This window comes from Capra hircus, chromosome 17 (assembly GCF_001704415.2).
Source record: "Capra hircus breed San Clemente chromosome 17, ASM170441v1, whole genome shotgun sequence".
In the NCBI taxonomy this organism is placed as follows: domain Eukaryota; kingdom Metazoa; phylum Chordata; class Mammalia; order Artiodactyla; family Bovidae; genus Capra; species Capra hircus.
Window position 1 is genome coordinate 31,373,134 of NC_030824.1, and position 21,610 is coordinate 31,394,743.

General features: G+C 36.3%; 1 protein-coding gene across 6 annotated transcripts in view; it reads left to right on the forward strand.

The window, feature by feature from the left end:
* The window catches only part of RAPGEF2 (Rap guanine nucleotide exchange factor 2), a 262,810-nt gene that overhangs the window by 203,540 nt on the left and 37,660 nt on the right, over window positions 1–21,610 (forward strand). For all 6 annotated transcript variants that reach the window (XM_018061491.1, XM_018061492.1, XM_018061493.1 and 3 more), the window contains 4 exons: window positions 3,908–4,039; window positions 13,269–13,446; window positions 19,101–19,237; window positions 19,840–19,998. In XM_018061491.1, coding sequence (XP_017916980.1) covers window positions 3,908–4,039; window positions 13,269–13,446; window positions 19,101–19,237; window positions 19,840–19,998 — 606 coding nt within the window. The remainder of the gene's footprint in view (window positions 1–3,907; window positions 4,040–13,268; window positions 13,447–19,100; window positions 19,238–19,839; window positions 19,999–21,610) is intronic.

Genomic DNA, 21,610 nt, shown 5'->3' on the forward strand with positions numbered 1-21,610 from the left:
GTGATTCACAAGTACCATTCACAAGTACCATTCACAAGTACACTACAATTGTGATTCACAAGTACCATTTTTTAGGAGTATAGATTACTTGATCCAGGAAAAATTTGAGTGGTAATGTATTCATATAATCAAATATTAAAAAATATATATATAAGTAGATTCCTTTGAACTGTGTTCTTAATGAATTGCTATTAAATATATTGATATTAAGATCAAAATGTGTAAAATGTATCAATTTCCCATTTACTTATTATTTAATTTTATTCAGATAACTACTGTGTGTAGTCCTGGCTTCAAAAACTTTTCTTATTTTTTGAACAGAATTTCTGTGATAAGTGGTGACTAGAGTCATAAGATAATTCACAACCTCATTTTAATCTGAAATTTGACTGTATAGCATAGTGACAGTAATTCAAGTAGGCCCTTGATCAAGCCTGGAAAAACTAGGAATAAGTGAATTTTTTATTTTTGGCATCTTATACTTTTTTTTTTGGTATAATTTACTCAAACGGGGAGTTCCTGGCTCCCAAGGTTCAGGTGTCACTCTTTTGCCCTGAGGTTGAAACGTGGGTGTCTGTACTCATGTTTGCCCCCTGCCTCCCAGTTCCCATCTGGTTTATTTCCCTCTAAAAGACCCATTTTCCCTAGGCCTGTACTCGGGCTTCTAGTCTGTTGGTTGTGTGGCTGGGCCCCATCTGTGCATTTCAGACTCTTCCCTTATGGGAACAGCCTCCACACTCCTCCCATTCCATAACCTTGACTGATGTGTCCTGTCAGTAACATTTAATCGTGAGACTGTTATCCCTGTCTATGGGAAAACATTTAAAGCTTTCTCAAACATGACTTCCCGGGTAGCTTAGCTGGTAAAGAATCTTCCTGCAGTGCGGGAGACCCCGGTTTGATTCTTGGGTTGAAAAGATCCACTGGATAAGGGATAAGCTACCCATTCCAGTATTCTTGGGCTTCCCTGGTGGGTCAGCAGGTAAAGATCCACCTGCAATGCGGGAGACCGAAGTTGGGAAGATCCCCTGGAGAAGGGAACAGCTATCCACTCCAGTATTCTGGCCTGGAGAACTCCATGGACTATTCCATGGGGTCACAAAGAGTCGGACACAACTGAGCCACTTTCACTTTTTCAAACATGATATCTATTCTAATATAAAGAAATAGTTAATGCTGAAGTTTATATTCATTAATGAGTTTAACATCGTTTCATTGTCTGCAAAGAACAAAAGTAGTGGTGGGGAGAGGAAAAGCCATGTTTAAAAACTATGTTTGATTTATTTTTCTGTTGTGCATGACACCTACTGCAGTGACTTTCGGAATAGCAGAAGTTACCTTTGGAATTGGGGGTGTCTTATTTACCTTGGTATTTCCTGTCCCCAACAGAGTGTCTGACATAGCAGGTATTCAATAAGTCTTTACAAAATAGAATCGAGTTAAGCATGGAAGTATTTCTTCTTTCCTCTTTACATGGTCTTTTTGGTTCTTAGCCTGACAAAGCCACATAATTCTGCTCCTTGTGGCTGTAAGTGAGCATAGATGAATAGATTCTGGAGTGTCTATATTGTTAGCTTCAGAGCTCAGGCCTCCTGGTGCTCTCCTCATGGTGCATTTAGTCAGAAGAGATGACTAGCTGGTGGACACTGAAAAGAAGCGTGTCCTGTGAGACTTGAATAAATAACTGAGTAAAAGTTCGTTAGATAGATACATCTTTATTTGACATATTCAAGTTAATTTTTAAAAAGTCACACTCTGTGGCACATGTCAACCTGAGTTATCTCTGTAAAAGACAATCAATACAAATCAATTTATTGTTCTGTAATTGCATGTATTGAGTAATGCCTTTTAAAGTCACTGAGCCACTTAGTCACGTTTCTTCAGGTGCATTTTGTGGCGAGTGACTGCATTAAACGAAGTGTAGCCAGGGTGATGAAGGGAATTTATCCTGCAGATATCCTGCATTGTGGATAAAATATATAAATTCTCAATTTAGGAATTTTTGCAAATCTATTCTTTGCTGGGAAATTGTTGTTTTCCCAATTTTATCTATTTCACATGTTCAATTATCGGGTAAAAAAGCATTCATAGTGAAACATAGATCATTTTTTGCAACAATTTCACACATTTGTATAAACATCTCCCTACTCTGAGCTTCTCCAGCATATGTCTTTTTATCTGTTTATTTGGCATCTGTTTATATGCCCCTTAATAAATTTATGTTTAAATTTCTTTGTATATTTTGTCTCCCATGATGTTAAAAAATACAAAGTTTCTATGCAGACTACTAAATGTTTTTTTTTTATGAAGAGATAGTTTTTTTTTTAATCTTTAAACTTTTTATATGATTTAAAGGTTACTTTCCACTTACAGTTATTACAAAATATAGACTATATTCCCCATGTTGTACAATACACCCTTGAGCCTGTCTTATACCCAGTAGTTTGTGCCTCCCTCTCTTCCACTCCTCTGGTTCCCTGCCCCCTCCACCCCCCTGCCCCCACCCCCTTGCCCCACCACTGGTAACTACTGGTTTCTTCTCTATATCTGTGAGTCTGCTGCTTTTTTTTTCGTTATATTCACTAGTTAGTTGCGCTTTTTAGATTCCATGTATAGGCGATACTATACCACTTTTGTCCTTCTCTGTCTGACTTATTTCACTTAGCATAATGCCATCCAAGTCCATCCATGTATTACGTACTATTATATATCATGATCTGCTTATTAAGTCAGGTCTGAATGGTGGTGGGTACAGATACACTGTACCTCTTTGTTTGGAACCCCAGGTATGAACCTCATTGATCCTTGCCTTGAACCTGCATCACCTCCCCTGTGAAGAAATAGCATCTTGGTTTTGGAAGGAGAGAAGGGCAGAGGGCCCTGAAAGAGAAGGGAGTGTTGGCAAGGCAAACTCTTACTTGAGTTTTATTTTAGCAGTTAGTCTTTATTATTCAACAGCCAAATAGGATCAGTGTGCCAGCAGGAAAGAGAGATGTTATCAGTGTGCATAGTGTCAGTTAACATATATTTGGAAATATCAGGTTTATTATTGGTCAGTAGTTTGATATTATAGATAAACAGTACCTTTTTTGAATGCAAAAGAATTAATAATAACTTATAGGAGTCTAAGATTTTACTGCACATAGTAAGAGGAAAGGGGCTCAGTAAATACTTGTTGAATGGGTAAATGTGTGAATGTTTCCTTTTTCAATGCATTTTCTCTGCATTGTGGGGAGTGATAGAAACGTTTGAGGAATGCTTAGTAAATCTGTTCAATAGATGCAGTTTGTATGTAAAGTTTAACCATGAACAAGTAGAATCTTGATTTTTATGTGTTTGTGTAGACATAGATAAATGTTGTCTATAACCTTCTCGATTCTGCATTCTCTGAGTTGATTCTGTGTTCTCTGAGAATATTCTTTTCTGTTTTCTCCATAGTGCCTGCATAGTTACTTGTGTAACCATAAACTTCCTCAGTTCTAAGATCCTCATCTTTTTAACCTTTAAATGTCATTGGGGCATACATGAACCTCAAATCTGTTTTCTTATTTAGGCTGTCTCTTGCCACAAAGTTGCATTTGTGCTGGCTGACAAATAGTAGACTAATTTGCTCATTGATGTATAATTTGAAAATTGTAGCCCATTGGACCAAGTTAATCTTAAGCACTAAATCTACCTGTTTAAGCATTGAATTGAGTATGATTTAAGGCTCATTGAATGCCCTTAAACTTAATTTTGTGATTTTTGGTAAATAGGACAGTGTTTAGTAATTGTGAACTTAAAAAATGAAGGAACTTCATAGTACTTTTGGCCAAATGGTGTGAAATAGAGTGTAATACGATTTTTAAATGTCTTCTTAGAGTTCTTGATTCCAGTTGTAACTTGGTGTCTCCTGCTCCTTCCCCAGCTTCCTGCAGATTTCACAAAGCTGCACCTCACTGACAGTCTCCACCCACAGGTGACACACGTCTCCTCCAGCCACTCAGGATGTAGTATCACTAGTGATTCTGGGAGCAGCAGCCTTTCTGATATCTACCAGGTAGGAAGATATTTCCTTGTCATTCGCTTCATCTCCATGTGTCCTGAGGAGTTCTGTGATTCTTCATTGATAGAATCTGTAAGGTAGATAGAAGTGTTTATATGTGCACAAGTGGACATAAATGGTAATGTTTATGCTTCACACAGACATGCAGTATGTTGCACGTTTGTTTTAGGACGTCAGATTTCAGTCCGATTGTATTTGCCTCTGCTAGGACCTGTTACCAGAATCTTAAATAGAGTGGTCGCAATGGGAATGTTTCCCTTGACTAAAATATTAGTGAATATTTTACTAATTTGACTATAGACATACTAGGTTTATGCCTCTTTCTTGACTAAAATTTTAGGGGGAAACATCATTATTATGCTTCCAAACTAAGTTTTTCTTAATAAAGCCTTGGGTATGACAAAAGGAAGAGATTATTAAGATTGAATCACTGAATTATTTTTCTTGTGTTATTTTTATTAACTGTAGGTTTGGTTATTTGTTCAAAATGAATTCTTATGATACTGATGGATAGAAAAGAAACTAGAACTATGGAATTTCAAAAACATTTTCAAAGCAAAACAATTTTAATTTTCAAGGAAGAGTTCATTTGCTTAGAAAATGCAAATTTAGGAAAAGTGACTAAAATAGGCAAAAAAAAAAAAAGGTCCTTGTTTTGGTTGTCTCTCAGTACATACAGCTAATATGAAATTTTGGATGGTTTCAGACAAAAGAACCTTACAAACTATAATTTTTGTCTCCTTAGGAATTTTAATATGAGGTGTCCATAAAAAAACCTTTCTTGGAAACGTTATAGTTGATGTATTCAAATGATGCTCAGTTTCTATTTAAAAGAAAAAATAAACTTTACTAAAAGTAACTAAACAGAATACTGTCAGGGCAAAACATTTCTTTCTAAGTCTTAAATTTAGTAGTTCTTTAAAAATTAATTTTCTTTTTAGGACACACTAGGTACCCACTTTTCTATAATTCAGAAGTGTTGTGGAGAGCTCACGGACTAGTAGGTGAAAGCCGCAAATGCAGTTATTTGCAGATTCTTGGCTGATTATGAACTTTAAAAAAATTTTTGCAATAAGAAATGTAATTATCTGACTCTTTAAAAGTAACTTTTCAAACTTCTACTTTGATGCATTATAAGTTAACTTGTAACTAAATCTTTCAGAAGTAATCTCATTTTCATTCCCCACTCCCCCCCATACCTATTTTTAGAAGTTGATTTTTTTTTTTTTTTAATGTTTAGTCAAGAGTATTCCTTACAATAGAACAATGAACAGTGTCAGTAAAAGTCTTGCTTTGGCTTGTGTTAATCAAAACATCATGATAGAGCCTTTGCCTTCTACACTTTGAGATGCTCATACACTTTGAAGATCTGTAGTAAGAACACAGGTTGAGATCATAGAAGTTGCTCCTGTTTTCTCCAGGTATAGTATCAGCCTGAACAGAGCACCTAGAAGGTCAATTTATAGTAAGAATGAAGTGAGTTGTCTATGTCCTTTATGGGGGCATGTTCTGAGGGGAACTTCAGCTTTATGTTATTACCTTGGGTAGGTTGGGAAAAGGTGTGCAGAGATTCCTGATGGTACCTGCTGCCACTCTCACCCCCCAGCCCCCAATCAGGATGTCTGAAGATCCAGACCACGGTGAGAACTCCACCTTGCTCTGAGGGGGTTGGTGTTGACAGCTTGCAGTTTGACTTTAGTTTGGGATGTAGTTGGAAAAGAAGACTCCTGTGTATTTTGATTTATTTTTGTTGCGTTTCAAGGCCATTCATTTCAAACTTGATGACAGGCATGTATCCTGTTAAGTTTATATCCTTCATAAGGAAAAATCCATGGATGTATCCAAGGATTTGGTTACTGATTATATAAGACTAACGTTAACTAGAGATCCCCAGGAGACCATTTCTGTTGCCTTTAAATCAGAAATTCTTAGGGTGAGAAGAAACCTGGCAGATGCACCTGGTTCAGTGACCAGTCTTGTGTTTGAATCCCCTACTGCTTTTCTGTCAATCAAGCATCCAGTTGATTCTTCAACAGTTCCAATGATGGACAACCAGCTCCCATCGCAACCCCTTTCACCTTTGTACAGTTCTGACTTGGGAGAAAGCTGTCATGTTGGAGTGATCTAATGCTCATGAAGTGGATACAAAGAGGTTGGAATGAAATTCTGTGTGCAGGAGAGAAAAGGGTAGAATAATTTTTCCGAGAGGGTTGGAGGGGAGAAATTTAAGAGCAAGGTGGAGTCACTAGCTTTAAGAAAAGAAATGTCCTCTGCTTAAACAGGGGCTTATGAAGGTGGATTTGGAGTGGGGAGTTTGTGTCTGCTGTACCTGAATTCCCTTGTTCAGAGTGAGAGGGTTGGCAGATGAGAGAGTTTCACGGAAAGACACATTTTGAAATAATAGTTTCAGAGAGCAGGGGAGCAAATTGATCAGAGCATTGGTAGCTCAGTTGAGTTGGTGAACTCAAATACAAAGTGATTCCCCTCTGCCCTGATAAATAATTTTCTTCACAGCAAGCACAAAGAAAGCAAAGATTTGGCTTCCCCTGGGATTGATGCCTTATTAAATAAGTGTAGCAGAAAGACGGATGGAGCTGCACGTCCAGCTCTTTCTAATGCAGGGCTTTGTTTTTGCAGTCTTTCTGTCCAGGGTGTTTTCTCCTGGCTTGATCCTTTTCAGCCTTCATTTTTAAGGACCATCGTCTTAGAGAATTCTTTCCTTATTACCCTCTGAAAAGTAGATCCTACATTTTGATTCCTTTCCTGGCTGGTCTTTTTTTTTTTTTTTTTTTTTTTAAGCTTTAATAGAAACAGTTATTACTTTCTAATTTGTTATGTCTGTCCCCCCAGAAGAAGGCAGGAACATCTCTATCTTGTCTCCACCTTCTCTCTAGAGCCTGGAATAGCACCAGGAAACCATAGGCATTTAGGAAAGATGTGTTGGATGAATGGGACTGTAGTATTAGACTAGGGAATTGAAGGTGAAGTATGAGAGCACGAAGGAGTAGAGTCTGGAAGACTGAGGATCATACGTGTTTGGACAGATAGCTGCCTCGGGAGGGAATGGAAGCAAGTGGAAGAGTAGGAGGTTATGGGTGATAGAAAGCAGAATGCCAAAGTTGGTAACACGAGACAGGACAGTTTCCAGCCATGATAAGGTCCTGGTTAAATGGTGTGATTATCAAAACAATGACTTAAGTGGGCTGGAAATAAGTGTATGAAAATAGATCAATGGAACAGAGAGTTCAAGCAAAGTGAGATTCATGTGTAAGGATGTGATATGTAATGGAGGAAACCTCACAAATAATGAAGTGATGGGTTATTCAAAAGTGGTCTTGGGGGGCCCACATTATAACCTTACTTTATATCACAATTAAGATTAAATTCCAGATAAACTAAAAAAATTAGCAAACTCTTAATGGTATAGTGAATGATCAGAAATTTTAATAATTAAAAGGTCAATTGAGACAAAGATATAAAATCAGGCTATTAACTCACTTATGCAAGTTAATAAGAAAAATACTTTATAACAGTATTCAAAGGCAGGAGTAGTAATTTGCACAAGAACATGCAAATGTCCATACCTTAAATAAATATTTAAGACATAAGTAATTGAGTATATAAAGATTTAAACATGAAGCTATTTTTCCTATCAAATTAGCACAGACTTTCTTACTTACAATAAATATTTATAGGCATTTTTACACTTGTTAGGATTGTAGGTCTTGAAAAGAAACCTAACAGTTTCCATTAAGAGATTTAAAGAATTGCTCTTTTAGGTATGTCCTATAGAAAAGCATTCCTAGTATAAAATTAGGAACAGCATAAATTATGATGAACAAACTGGACTTAATGCAAATATTATACTTATTTCCAAATACATTTTCATATTTTCTGCACATATATGGTTTTGTCTTCAGTGCCTACTTACTTTGTTGTCTCAGTTAAATTTAGCATCAATATAACTTTCTAGCATAACTTTATATCAGAATCTGACTTTGGGTTAAATATGTATGTTTGAAATTCTCACAAAATTTATTTTCATCAAAATTACTTACTAAGCAGCTCTCATAAACATAAGGATATGTGTGGATGCTGGATATTTAATAAGCAAAAACTTGTTTTGTAAATGATTTTTAAGTACTTAATGATAACAACATAGTAGTTATATTGTTTTGGTTTTAAATTAACTCTTCACTAGATCTGTATGATATTTAATATTTCCTCAGTTTTTTCATTTACTTGATATCCTTAAAAATGCAAAAGAAACTAGTTTTAAGAACTATATTCATAATAACAAGTATATGTTTGATTTAATAAATCAAGAGTTTTCAACATTGATCTGAGAATATTACTATTTTTTGAGACTGTTACTATTTAACTGTAATGAAAGTTGCTCAGTTGTGTCCGACTCTTTGCGACCCCATGGACTATACAGTCCCTGGAATTCTCCAGGCCAGAATACTGGAGTAGGTAGCCTTTCCTTTCTCCAGGGGATCTTCCCAACCCAGGGATTGAAACCAGGTCTCCTGCATTGCAGGCAGATTCTTTACCAGCTGAGCCACAGGGGAAGCCCCTGTAATGTGCACCTAAATCTGTATTTTACTTATGGAAGATAGATTAATTTAGGACAGGAGTTATTTGACTAAGTGACTTTATTCTTGCTCCTGAGACCAGTATAATCAGATACATTTTATTTATTTTTTACTGAAGTATGCATGTGTGCTCATCACTGCAGTCGTGTCCAACTCTACAACCCATGAACTGTAGCCTTCCAGACTCCTCTGTCCATGGGGTTCTCTAGGCAAGAATACTGGAGTGTGTTGCTATGCGCTCCTCCAGGGAATCTTCCCGACTCAGGGACTGATCCCACATCTATTATGTCTCCTGCATTGGCAGGAGGGTTCTTTATCACTGGTGCCACCTGGGAAATCTGTTACAAGTGTATGGCAAAGCAGTTCACCTATATATGTATAATCGTTTTCAGGTCTTTTCCATTGTAGGTTATTACAAAATACTGAATATCATTCTCTGTGCTATACAGTAGGTCTTTGCTGTTTATCTACCTTATACATAGTAGTGTGTATATGTTAATCCCAAATTACTCAGATATTTTTAAATATAAAGTATATACATATCTTTATTTAGAATGAAAGGGTTTAAAGACTAGCATAAATCTCAGTAGTATTATAGTTTGGAGGAAGATAGAAAATAGCAGATGTTTTGTTTATGTTTACATACAAATAAATATTTTAATACTTTGTATTAATACAAAGTATTTAGTAGTTTGTGTTGGTTGAACCTGATTTTGATTATGGCACAATTACTAGGTTTTGTTTTGAACAGTTTATTTAGTTTCCCTTCATGTTTTCTCATCTGAAAAACAGTGGCAGTAACCCTGATTTGCTGAATTGTCATGAGGATTAATTATTATGCACTAAAAGCATCAGATGCGGTGCTGCATGTGTGGTATAGTCGTTCTATATAGGATCACTGGTCTTATAATTACTGTGTGAGTCATTTAGCCAGCACTTAAGGGGTGCCATTAACCTGAGAGTGATTTTTACAATATGTAAGGGGCTGGAATATTTAACAAAAGTTTTTTTCTTTTTTCGGACAAATACTGCCAGTGCAAATTTTATTCAAGACTCATCGCTAGGGTGGGGCCAGGTAAAGGGATGCAGGCACAGAGGTGGAAACTTGTCCCCTTGAGGTAGGCCCTTTTGATGTGGCCTTTAACTGGCTCCCTTTTCTGTTGTTTGATCCAAGACCAGTCCTATGAATGATGAGATACAACTCCAGCTTCCTGATGACAAAACTGGGTCTGTAGAGGTTCAGGGACTGTGTTACAGTCACATGATGAATGCTGGAGCTGAGATTTGAACTAATGACCTCTGATTTGTCTGCTCATTCAGCCGAAATAAATCCAGTGACTCAGTTCCGGGCCCTCAAGTTTAGCTCTCTCATCCTGTTGGCCAGTCAGCATTCACTAAACGTATAACTCAGCTCAGTCTCCAAGTGACTCATTGTTCATAAAGTTAGTAGATTCCTAAAAATCTGTTTGAGTTCTATTTAAGATGTATCGCTAAAAGGAATTTTGTAGTATTTTAATGTAAGAGGGATATATATTTTAGTTTGAAAGGGCTATTTATTTTAAATAAAAATAATCTTCTAAGTTACTGGTTTCATGAATGTTATTTTATGAATAGTTTCTTAAAGAATGGAATATACATAGCAGGACTAGAAAGCAACTAATGATTGTTTACACAGATGGGGTGGGGGCTCAGTTTTGCAGAGATTAATCCAACTTACACTGGAAAATCTGTTCTATTTAAGACTTAAATAGAATTCATTTAAATGATAGTAATGACTTCTTTGGGATGGTATACAGTATACCTTTCATCCCCTCCCATATGTTAAATTTTAAAGAGCCTTCAGTTGTATGTTACTTAAAAATATTTTGTTCTTATTTCTATCTTCAGTACTACCTCTTCACTCCAGGCTGATATTAAAGAATGTGGCTATAGAGGACTGTATGTTTGAAAATATGAGGTGATGACTAATAATCACCAATGTTAAGATGAAGCTAGGATGAAATGTGATCATAGCAAGCATTAGCAAATTGTCACATTTCTAGGCTTTAGGAATAAGGTGATGATAACAACAATATTGGCCTAGTTTCACTGCTCACAGCCTTGGCATGCTATATCACACTCGGTCTTGCTTCAGTTTCATTCTAGAATCTAGAGACAATTTAAGTCAGAAATATGAGCAGATACAAATTACTATACATAAAATAGATAAATAACAAGATCCTATTCTGCAGCACTAGGAACTGTACAATATCCTCTGATAAACCATCATTGGAAAGAACATGAGAAAGAATATGTATATGTATATGTGTATGTGTATATATATATGAATAAATTATATATGACATCCATATAACATATATAAATCATTTATATATATTATATATAGTTAAATATGTAACATACATAAAATTGAATCCCTTTGCTGTACACCTGAAACTAACTCAACGTTGTAAGTCAACTAGAATTCCATTTTTTAAAAAATCATCAAATAGAGATGTACTGCTGAGCACTCCACAGTTAATTCTCTAGGCTTGGTGGCAAGGCCTTCTCGCTCTTCCACCTGGAAGAGCATCTCTGCTCACGTGCTCCAACACGAGCAGCAGTATTCACGGCTCTTTCAGAGGCCACTGCTGAAAGAGCTTTTGTAGGGGTTGTGTTTTCCATTTTCATTCATTCTGTCTTCATTAGGTATTCTGTCTTCAATTATTTTCCCCTTATGTTTTTCATATAATGTATGCATTTTAGTTCAGGAAATTGTACCTAAAGATTGAAATTCTTTTTGTTAAAGTTTAGAAAATATTAACACAGGCTTGTGTTGCTTCAAAATATAGAATTAAATAGTATTTCTATAAGACTTTGGAAAGGGGAAACTTTGTTGATAAGAAAATAATACAATTTATTCTTTAAATGTTGACTTAAGCTAAATGATAGAAAAATATATATATAAATCCTTCTATAAGCTGCATTCGTGTATTAAGTATCTCTTATAAAGAAACAGATTAGGTTGTAGTTGTAGCTCGGGAGCCAGAGTTCTTGGTTCTGCTCTTGATTGCACAGTTACCAGCAATACAATCTTGGAAAAATAATTTCTCTTTACCTGAATGTTTGGAGAATAATAAATGTCGGTGATGGCACTTACTTCATAGGGTTTTTTGAAGGATTAAATGAGTCAATACATGTGAAGCACATGGAACAGTTCCTGGCATATTGTCAGGATTTGGTCTTGGCTTTTTATTTATTGGGTTTAACATTTTGTATTTTCTTCTTTTGTTTATATATTTTAATCTCTATTTGCTTATTCTTAAAAATAAGATGTCTTATTGTCTTTGAAAGTCATAGGGGCTATGAGTTATCTGAAGCTGGTAGACTTTATGTTTTCTAAAACATTAATAGTTTTATAATAAAGTGTTTCTAAGAGTTTATATATTTTTTCTGGAAAGCCATGTTTATGATGCTTGAGATTGATACAGTTAATATTTAATTGTACTCATTCTTACTATTCTTAAGCAATTAGTGAAATCTGGGTATATAATGTCAAATAAGGCCAGTATGACACATATGTACTGTTGCTGAGATGAGCATCACAAAAATATATAGAACAACCTTCAAAGGATGATGGTTGTAGCCTTGAGATAGCCCAACAGAAGAGACTGTTTTGAAACTTGTGAGTCTTGATTCAGGCTAAATATTTGTTTTTAATCACAGAACCATGTTAGACCTGATAGGAGTCTCTCTCTAGAATTAAAAAAGATAGTTCTGAAAATTTTAAGAGATTGGATCATTACGTTTTTTTTTTTAACAACACTTTTTTCAGCCTCAGAGAGTAGCTACCAATTTGCAGCTATGACTAAAGATATCAGGCTACTTAGACGTTCTTCCTTTTCATTCCTGTTATACCTGGCTCCTTAAGACATATCTGAGCAAGTAATTTTACTTTTGCTTCATTCTTTCTTGATCTTGATTACTTGAAATTTGGTTGGTGCTGCCGTCAGCAGTGTTGAGGAATGGGAAGAAAGACTGTCACCTATAGACATGTAGAGTCTTTCACACCTTTGGTGTTTTATATTTGGAGAGTGGAAACTGGAGTAACCAGCTAATTATTAATGTTTTATTTGCATATTTGTCAAATTACCTTTGATTTGGGATTCATTTTTTCATGAAGACTCTTAGTAAGAGAGAAGTGGTTCAGTCTTCTTGGCATTAATAAACCTACACCTTTTCTTTGGGGGAAGGAATTGTTCAGAATTGTCACCCTTACACTCTTAGTTTAAGCCATCCTCTTTGAAAAATAAAAGTGAAAACTGGTACCGTCTTTTTCTTATTCTACTGTGTTTCAAATGCCAGGTGACAGCTCAGGTAAGAAATCAAAATTATTGTGATAAAACCATTAATTCTAACTAAAAATTCCATGAGATAAAAATCATTCGTATTTTGTTGATGCCATGATTCTACATAGTGCCCAGTGCATGAATATTTGTTAATGTTGAATACATGTAGCTTAATTATGGAAAGATTCATATCATAAATTTAATATTTCAAACAAGACATTTCTTTTGGATACAAAAGATTTACTTAAAAACAGCTTGTCTGTCCATCCATCCATCTATTTATTTTTGGTCTGTTTTAAGGCCACAGAGAGTGAGGCTGGTGATATGGACCTTAGTGGGTTGCCAGAAACAGCAGTGGACTCTGAGGACGATGACGATGAAGAGGACATCGAGAGGGCCTCAGACCCTCTAATGAGCAGAGACATCGTGAGAGACTGCCTGGAGAAGGACCCCATTGACAGGACAGACGATGACATTGGTGAGTCTGGGTGAGAAAACAAATCTGAGAGCAATTTAAAGAGTTTAGAAGTAACACTGTTTGGTATAACAGAGCCCAAGAATATTAGGCTTTAAAAGGTGATTTCTCTCAGCATTGTTGAAAACATCTTTGAAAAAATTAATTTTACTTAGTCCATAGTTTCAAGAGGCCACAACTGATAAAACTTCCAAATAAAACCCTTCCAACATGAGCTGTTTCTTTGCTTACTCTAGGACAAAAAAATAAATAAAAAAGTCAAAGTCATCTTGCAAACATTATCACATTTGTTAATCTTCTTGTGAGCACTGTTCCTAGTAAGCTCGAGCTTCTCTCTGTGTGAATATCAGTTGGGTGGCAGTTGGTAGAGCTGTCGTTTAAGTGTGCTCCTCTTGTGGTTCCATAGAGAGGAGAGGCTAGAGGAAGAAGTGAGCAGAATGTCAAGTGAGCCGCACATGAGCCTAGGGGTAGGGGCTTTAAGTGCGCCTTAAGATTATGGGTCTAAGTGGCTTTGCGTCGCTTTCCCCTTCCTCAAGGTTCCCTTGACCCAGCTTGGCCATCAGAAAGAGAGTTGATTGTGTAATGATTGTTTAGTGTTTGACTCTGCCTTCCAGAGCCTGCTTGTTCCTTAGATGCTGGGAGTGAGACCAGCTTCCTCTGAGAGCATCTCTGCCCTGCAGGTCTGGAGTCTATAATACCCTTGCCTGAGCCCCAGTTATCTGCTCTTCCATGCCCCCAGCTCTTTTGGGGCCAATATGTATTTGAAAGAAATTCAAGGAACTGAGTCTAGTGGGATTAGATACAGGACAGTATGGCCATTGTTAAATGTGAGGGGCTTGTTTCTTGTGTTTTGAAGGGAGCCAAATATTATGTATGAGGAGAACCTTGTACCAGTTAAGATCTGTACATATGCTAGGGAATTGAAGTTGGAAAACCAAGTATTCTAAAATACCACTGAAAGCACTGATAGAAATTGCCAGCTATTTAGAGATGACTGTTATTTGGGGTGAGCACTCAAGTCACTGGCTAATGTGGCTGCAACTTGTATGGACTGAGAGTTTCCTAGGTCCTGGCAGCCCAGTGGAAATGAAGTATGGAGGCCCTGATCCTGCTGGCTCTGAAGAATAGAGTTGGGGTTGAGGTCATAATCTCAGGGTGTGCACCGAACAGGAGGCTGTTGCGGGAATGAAGGACTGTCGGCACCCTTTTGGAAGCTCAGACCTGGACGACAGGAAGGAGGAGCCAGCTGTGCCTGTACCTCCAGCGCAGAAGTGCCTCTGCAGTAACCCTTTCTGGGTTACTGGGTTTCTGTTGGAGGATGTAGCTGCTTCTCTCACATGCCCATCCCTGTTCCTCCGTACTTTATCCCACTTCCTCCCCTACCTGCTCCACTCTCTGGTCTAAAGGCGCTTGTAGTCACAAGTCTTCTGAGGCTTCTGCAGCATGAAGTCAAGTGGTCCTTTGTCATCCTTGAAGACTTAGGGTTTAGCTTCCTTGCATCTGATAACTCACATTCATCTGATTTCCACTGTCCAAAATGTGTTTCACTCTCTTGTTCTCTCTTTGTCTTTGTGATTTCTCTCTCTCTCTTTTTTTTAAATTTTATTAGCATGTAGTCAGCTTACAGTGTTGTGTTACTTTCAGGTTATGGCAAAGTGAACCACTTATGCATACATCAGTAGTGTGTATATGTCAGTCCCAAACTCCTAATTTATCACTTCCTCCCCCATCTCCCCTTTGGTAACCATAAGTTTGAGTTTGAGATCCGACATCATTTTCGATGTCTCTTTATTGTAGCTTTAAAGAGAGAATGAAGTTGGAAGTAGTGTGTTTGGTTTGCCATCTTAAAAATTCTTGCTCGTAGAGTTTATAAAAAATAGATTAAACATTGCTTATGAACAGATTGACGTGAAGGTTATCCTTGTTTGAATATGCTCAGTTTACTATAGTTACGGAAGAAAGTTATGATTAGTAAAATATATGAAGCATGTCATTCCTGGAAATTTAAGGCATTCATTCATATCTGAGAAGTTTTCTAGGAGAAAGCAAGACCTATGCTGATTCCTACAAATGAATACCAGGCTAATTATTTTAAGGTGCTTGTTGATATAATCCCTGGATGAATTACTTGTAGTTGAATACCAATACACTTGTAAGCAGTGACGACTCAGATGCTTACTCCTATCAAATATATTTTTATTTAAAGTAGTAAATCTTGATCATTAACGATAAGGCATAATGGCATTGTTTGATCTACACAAGGGCTCGGAGGATCTTATATTTCATCTCTTCCAAATACAGCCACGTGTGAGAACACTTTGATTTGTTTGCCATTACTCTTGGTAAATCTAACTCATTCTCCAGTGTTTAGTTAATGCAGACACCATTCTTATGAACTACAGACATCTGTGTAACTCATGCTTTGTCTAAACACCTCTCTGCCTAACCACCTTCCTCGACTCAAGGGATGGGGTATGTTTGTGTTTCACGTTTAGTCAAATCAAGCTGCTTATATTTAAATATGTTTTTAAAATTTCAGGAATTAAAAAATTTCCCCTTGGGGTTCCATAGATTCTTGGGTGTGCCTTTGTTTCAGTACTTTGAAGAAAGACACATTATTCATGTTTGCTCTCCAGCTTATAACTCTATAGGTACTCAATTATTTAATACTTTTTTTTTTTTTAAGATTTTGAGGACTTGACATATAAAGATAGAAAACTACTTTGATCCCTTTCAAGGAACTCTTTTTTTTCCCCTCACTTGGTACCCCACACACAAATCCACAAGTTTTACCTTAATTATTTCTTATGTAAAATTAAACCAAAGCAATAAGATAAGGATTTTTCTGAATTGGCTAAAGCTTCTGGTGTCTATAAGTTGATTTTTGGCTTTTCTTTGTGTTACATTGAGTAGAAAAAAAAGTTTTATTGAGCGTCTAATATTTTTTACAAACAGGATTATTTCTTTCCTGATGAAGTAGGGTAGGTCACACTAATGTATTATTCAGACAGAGTCTTGCAAGCCGTTTAGAATAAGGTGATTCTGTTTCTCCATCCACAGAACTTTTCCCCATACCCTAGGAGCTAACTCCTTACCTGTCCCATGCTCTTAATCCTCAGATGCCATAACCCCTGTAACTCTGTATATTTCCTGTGGCATCAGGGTTTATGTTGAGCTCCTGAATCAAATGCTTCTATTCTACATTATTGTAGTTTTTTAAAGATTGGTGATATAAATTCTTTATTTTTTAAATTCTGATAATCCTCTGGTATAATAAATAAGTTATCACACAACTGATGATACCATTATTGAATCCTTGAGAGTTTTAAAAGCCCTTGCATATTGTTTGGCTAAGTGTTTAATTTTTCAATTGAACTTGGAGAAAAATGGGTATTTACTATTATTATATCTTCTTTGTCTTCTTTGTTATTTATCCTTATTATATGTGATACACAGATATTTTCTATCCCATTGTATTTTATTAATGTTACTCACTTACTCATATATCATGGACTGATTTCATGACCCATTAATGGAGTAGGACACTGCTAAAAAATAAGACAAATGTCCATGCAAGCACTTCAAATCACTATTGCAAGTATTAGTGAGTATGCTTTATACATTCATATGCTTCATATTCACCTACCATATATATAACTTTTATTTTTGTCCAAACATGTTAAATTTAAAATATTTCTGACAATTAATTTCTAGTCTCATATTTTTCTTAACATCATACGTCTTTGTCCAAGGAAGTTTAGCTCCTACCAGGAGAGGGGAAAAAAATAAAATGTATGTTGTAGCTAGTATTTTAATAGCTGTATTTTAGCTATGATTTTAATAGCTAGTATTAGCTAGTATTGTGTGCCTTGTGGTGAGGAGTGGGGGATGGTAGTTAGAGAAAACAGAGAGTGGTAACAGCAGTGTTAACTGTGATGTGTCAGCCAGAGGACCACGATTGCTTCATCTGCCTGTATGTTGCATATCAAAAACATACGCATTTGTAAAGCAAGGAGTCCTGCCTCCTGTAGTAGATGTGGGTCATCTCTTACAGTGATATTCAAAATTTCCTCGCAACTTCCCTCAGGTATATTTTATAACACAACACAAACACATCTACTCATTCCAGAAATAAAAGTTTCACTGAACAAAACTTAGCTCTTTCTGTAATTGATGCACTTTGATACTCTTGTTCCTTCTTTTTTAAAAGTACTGGTTGCAACAGTCAGTTGATGTCCTGATACATCAGTCTGGGTCAGGTTGAAGAGCACTGTCTTGTTGGACAGAGTCCCTGGGTACCACTTACCACTGTTATTCTGATTACCCAGCAGGGATGACGTAAGGGTCTCCACAGAACAGACATTACCAAGCTAGACCAGAAAACACCGCCTCGTCTGACCTTGTAGGAATGTAATGTTTTCATAAAATATATCTTTGTGTTATTATACATTGCTTTTGCAATTAGCAAACTGTATCCAGCAACATAAAACTTGTCATTAAATCCTAACAGAAGGAATATGCATAGAGACAATGTCATTATGTGAGGGCAAGGAAAATGGAGTGAAATTTTCATTTAGCCAAAAGTTTGAACAATGCCATGAATATGATATTGACTATATAATCATATAATATATATAATAATGACAATAATAGTGATTCTCATTTGTTGAGTATTTACTCTTTGCTGAGGACTTTATCATCTGGATTGCATTTGATCCTCAGAACTGTCCAGTGAAGGTAGGTATTATATTACTCTTTTTCAAGTGAGAGAAACATGTCTAAAGGAAACAAATCGACTCCCCCGAAGTAATTCAGCCAGTAAGTGTCCACATGCTGTCTAACACATGCCCTGTGCTCTTCATTACCTGTGAAGTCCAGCCTGAGCATGGAGGTAGACAGTCCTGAATCATCTCACTGCCACCTCCTCCTTAGGTGCCTTTGAGCCTCGATTTCCTCCTTGTGAAATGAAAAAGAAACCATGCATCTCACAGAGCCATGGTGAGGAGGAAGGAACTTAGAAAGGAGTTCTTATTAAAAAGAATCTGCTTGTCCACAGCATTGCCACTGGGAAGAGTGAGCAGACTTTGTCAGTCTATGAGATCCGAATTAGCACATCCATTTCATTTGCATTCATCACATAATGTTATGTTAATTGATTCTGGGTTTGTCTGATCCACAGAAAATATTCGCTGCTTTCTAAATCCTGGAGTATCTTTAGAGTGAGGGTGGTTGTTTCTGCCATCTGTTTTGGGCACCCAGTTGCCCAGAGGCACCAGAATGGACCTACTGACTTTCTGGAGAATTCCCAGTGCTCTGTTTCATTTCAGCTTATCGTTTCATCCTGTAATAAACCTTAAGATCACAGCTCATTTTCAGTAGCAATCCCCCATTGAAGTTTATTGATCTCTTCATTGGAATTTGAGTCGCACTGAGTCCTGTTGCTCCTGAATCAACAAGGAAATGTGACCCTTTCCACAGTGACAGAATTCTTTGTATACCTGCAAGAAATTCAGTGTGCTAAAGATGTTTAAAGTAATAGTATTGTTCAACAGGCAGAATTGTAGGGCATTTAAAAAGAAAGGACCCCAGAGCCTTGTTTTTGAACGCTTGTTTTTGAAATTAGTTGTCATTTTCTTTGTACACCTTCTGTTTTTCAGAACAACTTCTGGAATTCATGCACCAGTTGCCTGCTTTTGCCAACATGACGATGTCGGTGAGGCGGGAGCTGTGTGCTGTGATGGTGTTCGCTGTGGTGGAAAGAGCTGGGACCATTGTGTTAAACGACGGTGAAGAGGTTAGGAAATATTTATGCCACTTAACAATGTCTCTGTGTGAGGCTCACTCAATGCAGTAACGAACAAAAACTCTTTCTTCTTTAAAAACAATGGGCAACAATAAGTTTGCATCACTCGGAATTATGATACACGCGTTGTGTCAAAGTCTTTTCCAAATCCACTATTTTATTTTCTATTATTTGCAATATTTAGATGATACTGATAGAAATATTTTGAGGTTTTAGCTTTTCAGATTTTGCAGTTTAAATGTTTATGATATAATGCCTCTTGTCAGAACAAAATGATGTACTTATCAAGTCAATGGTGGTCATTTTATCTTGTTTATATGTGTTTTGGGGAACAGAAATTTTTTTCCCTTGTGGCATTTTAGAGAGTAATACCCAGTCATTAGAAAAGTGGAATGCCGTGGACCCCATGCAGGCATCTGGAAACCCGTGGGTCGATGGCTGAGCTTGTTCTGTGAACTTGGAGAATGGTCAGCTGTACTTGGGGTATTTTTCCCTCTTTAAAAGATCTAAATCATTTATAGGGACCATTCCAGCATCTACAGCTTCATGATCGTGATGTTATTTTCTGCTTTGTCTTTGTTTTTTGGAACTAGCTGGACTCGTGGTCAGTGATCCTGAATGGTTCTGTGGAAGTGACTTATCCAGATGGAAAAGCAGAAATACTGTGTATGGGAAATAGTTTCGGTGTCTCTCCCACCATGGACAAGGAGTACATGAAAGGCGTGATGAGGACAAAGGTGGATGACTGCCAGGTATAAATTGTCATTAAAAATGTATGTCTTATGCTTAACAAAGAACACTTACATATGCAGTTGTGGTAAGGTTTTTTCGACCTGTATAAATAGATCATCTTTTAGAATTATAAAGAAGATTTTAAAGTACAACTATGACTTTTAGTGTTATCGTATGCCAGGAAATTAAAAATAAATCTCCCGTAAAGTTATTTGAGCTACACAAAACTAAGCATTCCATAAATGTGTTCTATTAAAAAACAGGTGTTCTATAAATATGATATCTTAAAATTGCCACCAATAATAGATAATCTAGTCAACAGAAAGTATTGAAGTGAAACGCCTGTCATGAACAGAAATTATATAGAGATTATAGTAAAGTTGCTGTGATACAGTTACATGGTGTTTTTATTTAAATACATGCAAGATAAGGAATTGATTTTAGAAGTCATGAAAATTAATCATAGTTGAATCAGTAAAAATACTTGCTAGTAAAGAAATGACTGCCAATGAAAACTACAATGTCAGTATTGATATTATGTTAATATTCATTATTTAAAAGCATTTAGTAAAAGACTAGAGAGTATATTGAGACCAAATGTGAAATACAATTTGATCAATTTAACAGGTAACCTCTATATTAGTGCAAAATAAATTTAAGATGCTTTTATTATTATTGCATATTTATAATTCCATGTCTTAAAAACTGACCTTGAAAGATAAAATATTTTAATATAGTAAACCAAAAAAGTTGACTTAAACTAATTAATCTTATATGCTCACTGTATTTATTAGTCTACAGTCTGAAATACATCTGAAAATAGTTTATGCTAAAAGAACATCATTGAATTTTTATAGTGTCTGATAAATGTAAAGTAGTGTTCTTTTAAATTTTCAGTTTTAAGTGGTTTACTTACTAAAAAGAAAAATGACCGTGGCTATAAATAAAATTGTCTTACCTAGAGAATAATTTTGCTAAATAATTCCTCCAGTGAGCACTATAGAGAACAAAAAAATGGCTATGAATTCAGTGTGTTGAATATGTAATGCCAGAGGAGCATTCTAAATATAGCCGGCTCTCAATTATTTGGCATATTAGAGGAAAACAAAATGGTAGATAAATCTCAAAGTATTTGGCCTCAAAATCTCAAATTATTTCATTTAAGAGGGGTCATATATGACATTTCAGCTTTAGAATTATATTCCCCCCACCAAATAAACAAAGCCAAACTGTGAGTCAAAATGAACAGAAAAATTAAGGATTTTTCTCTTCTCCTCAGTCCTGCCCCTGCCCCCCACACCCAACCCAAGCCCTTCTACAAGTCATGCAGCACCTGAGTCAGTCTCTGTCCTTAAAGTGCAAGTGAAAGTTATTTCTGAGAATTCAGCTATTATGCTATGACCTCGTAATTGGCCAACCCCTTTTATTAGAAATTTTGTAACCATGGAACTGAAGTGATACAGGAGGCTTAGAAATGTTTCAGAATAATTGATAAAAATATTATACGAGTTAATGTTACAGAGTATTTAACTAATGTCAGATGTACGAGGTAGCATTGAATATTTATCTGGGAGTTTGTGGAAAAGAAAAGAGGAGGTGGATATTAGGAGGAGAGTTCATCTGTTTGCTTGA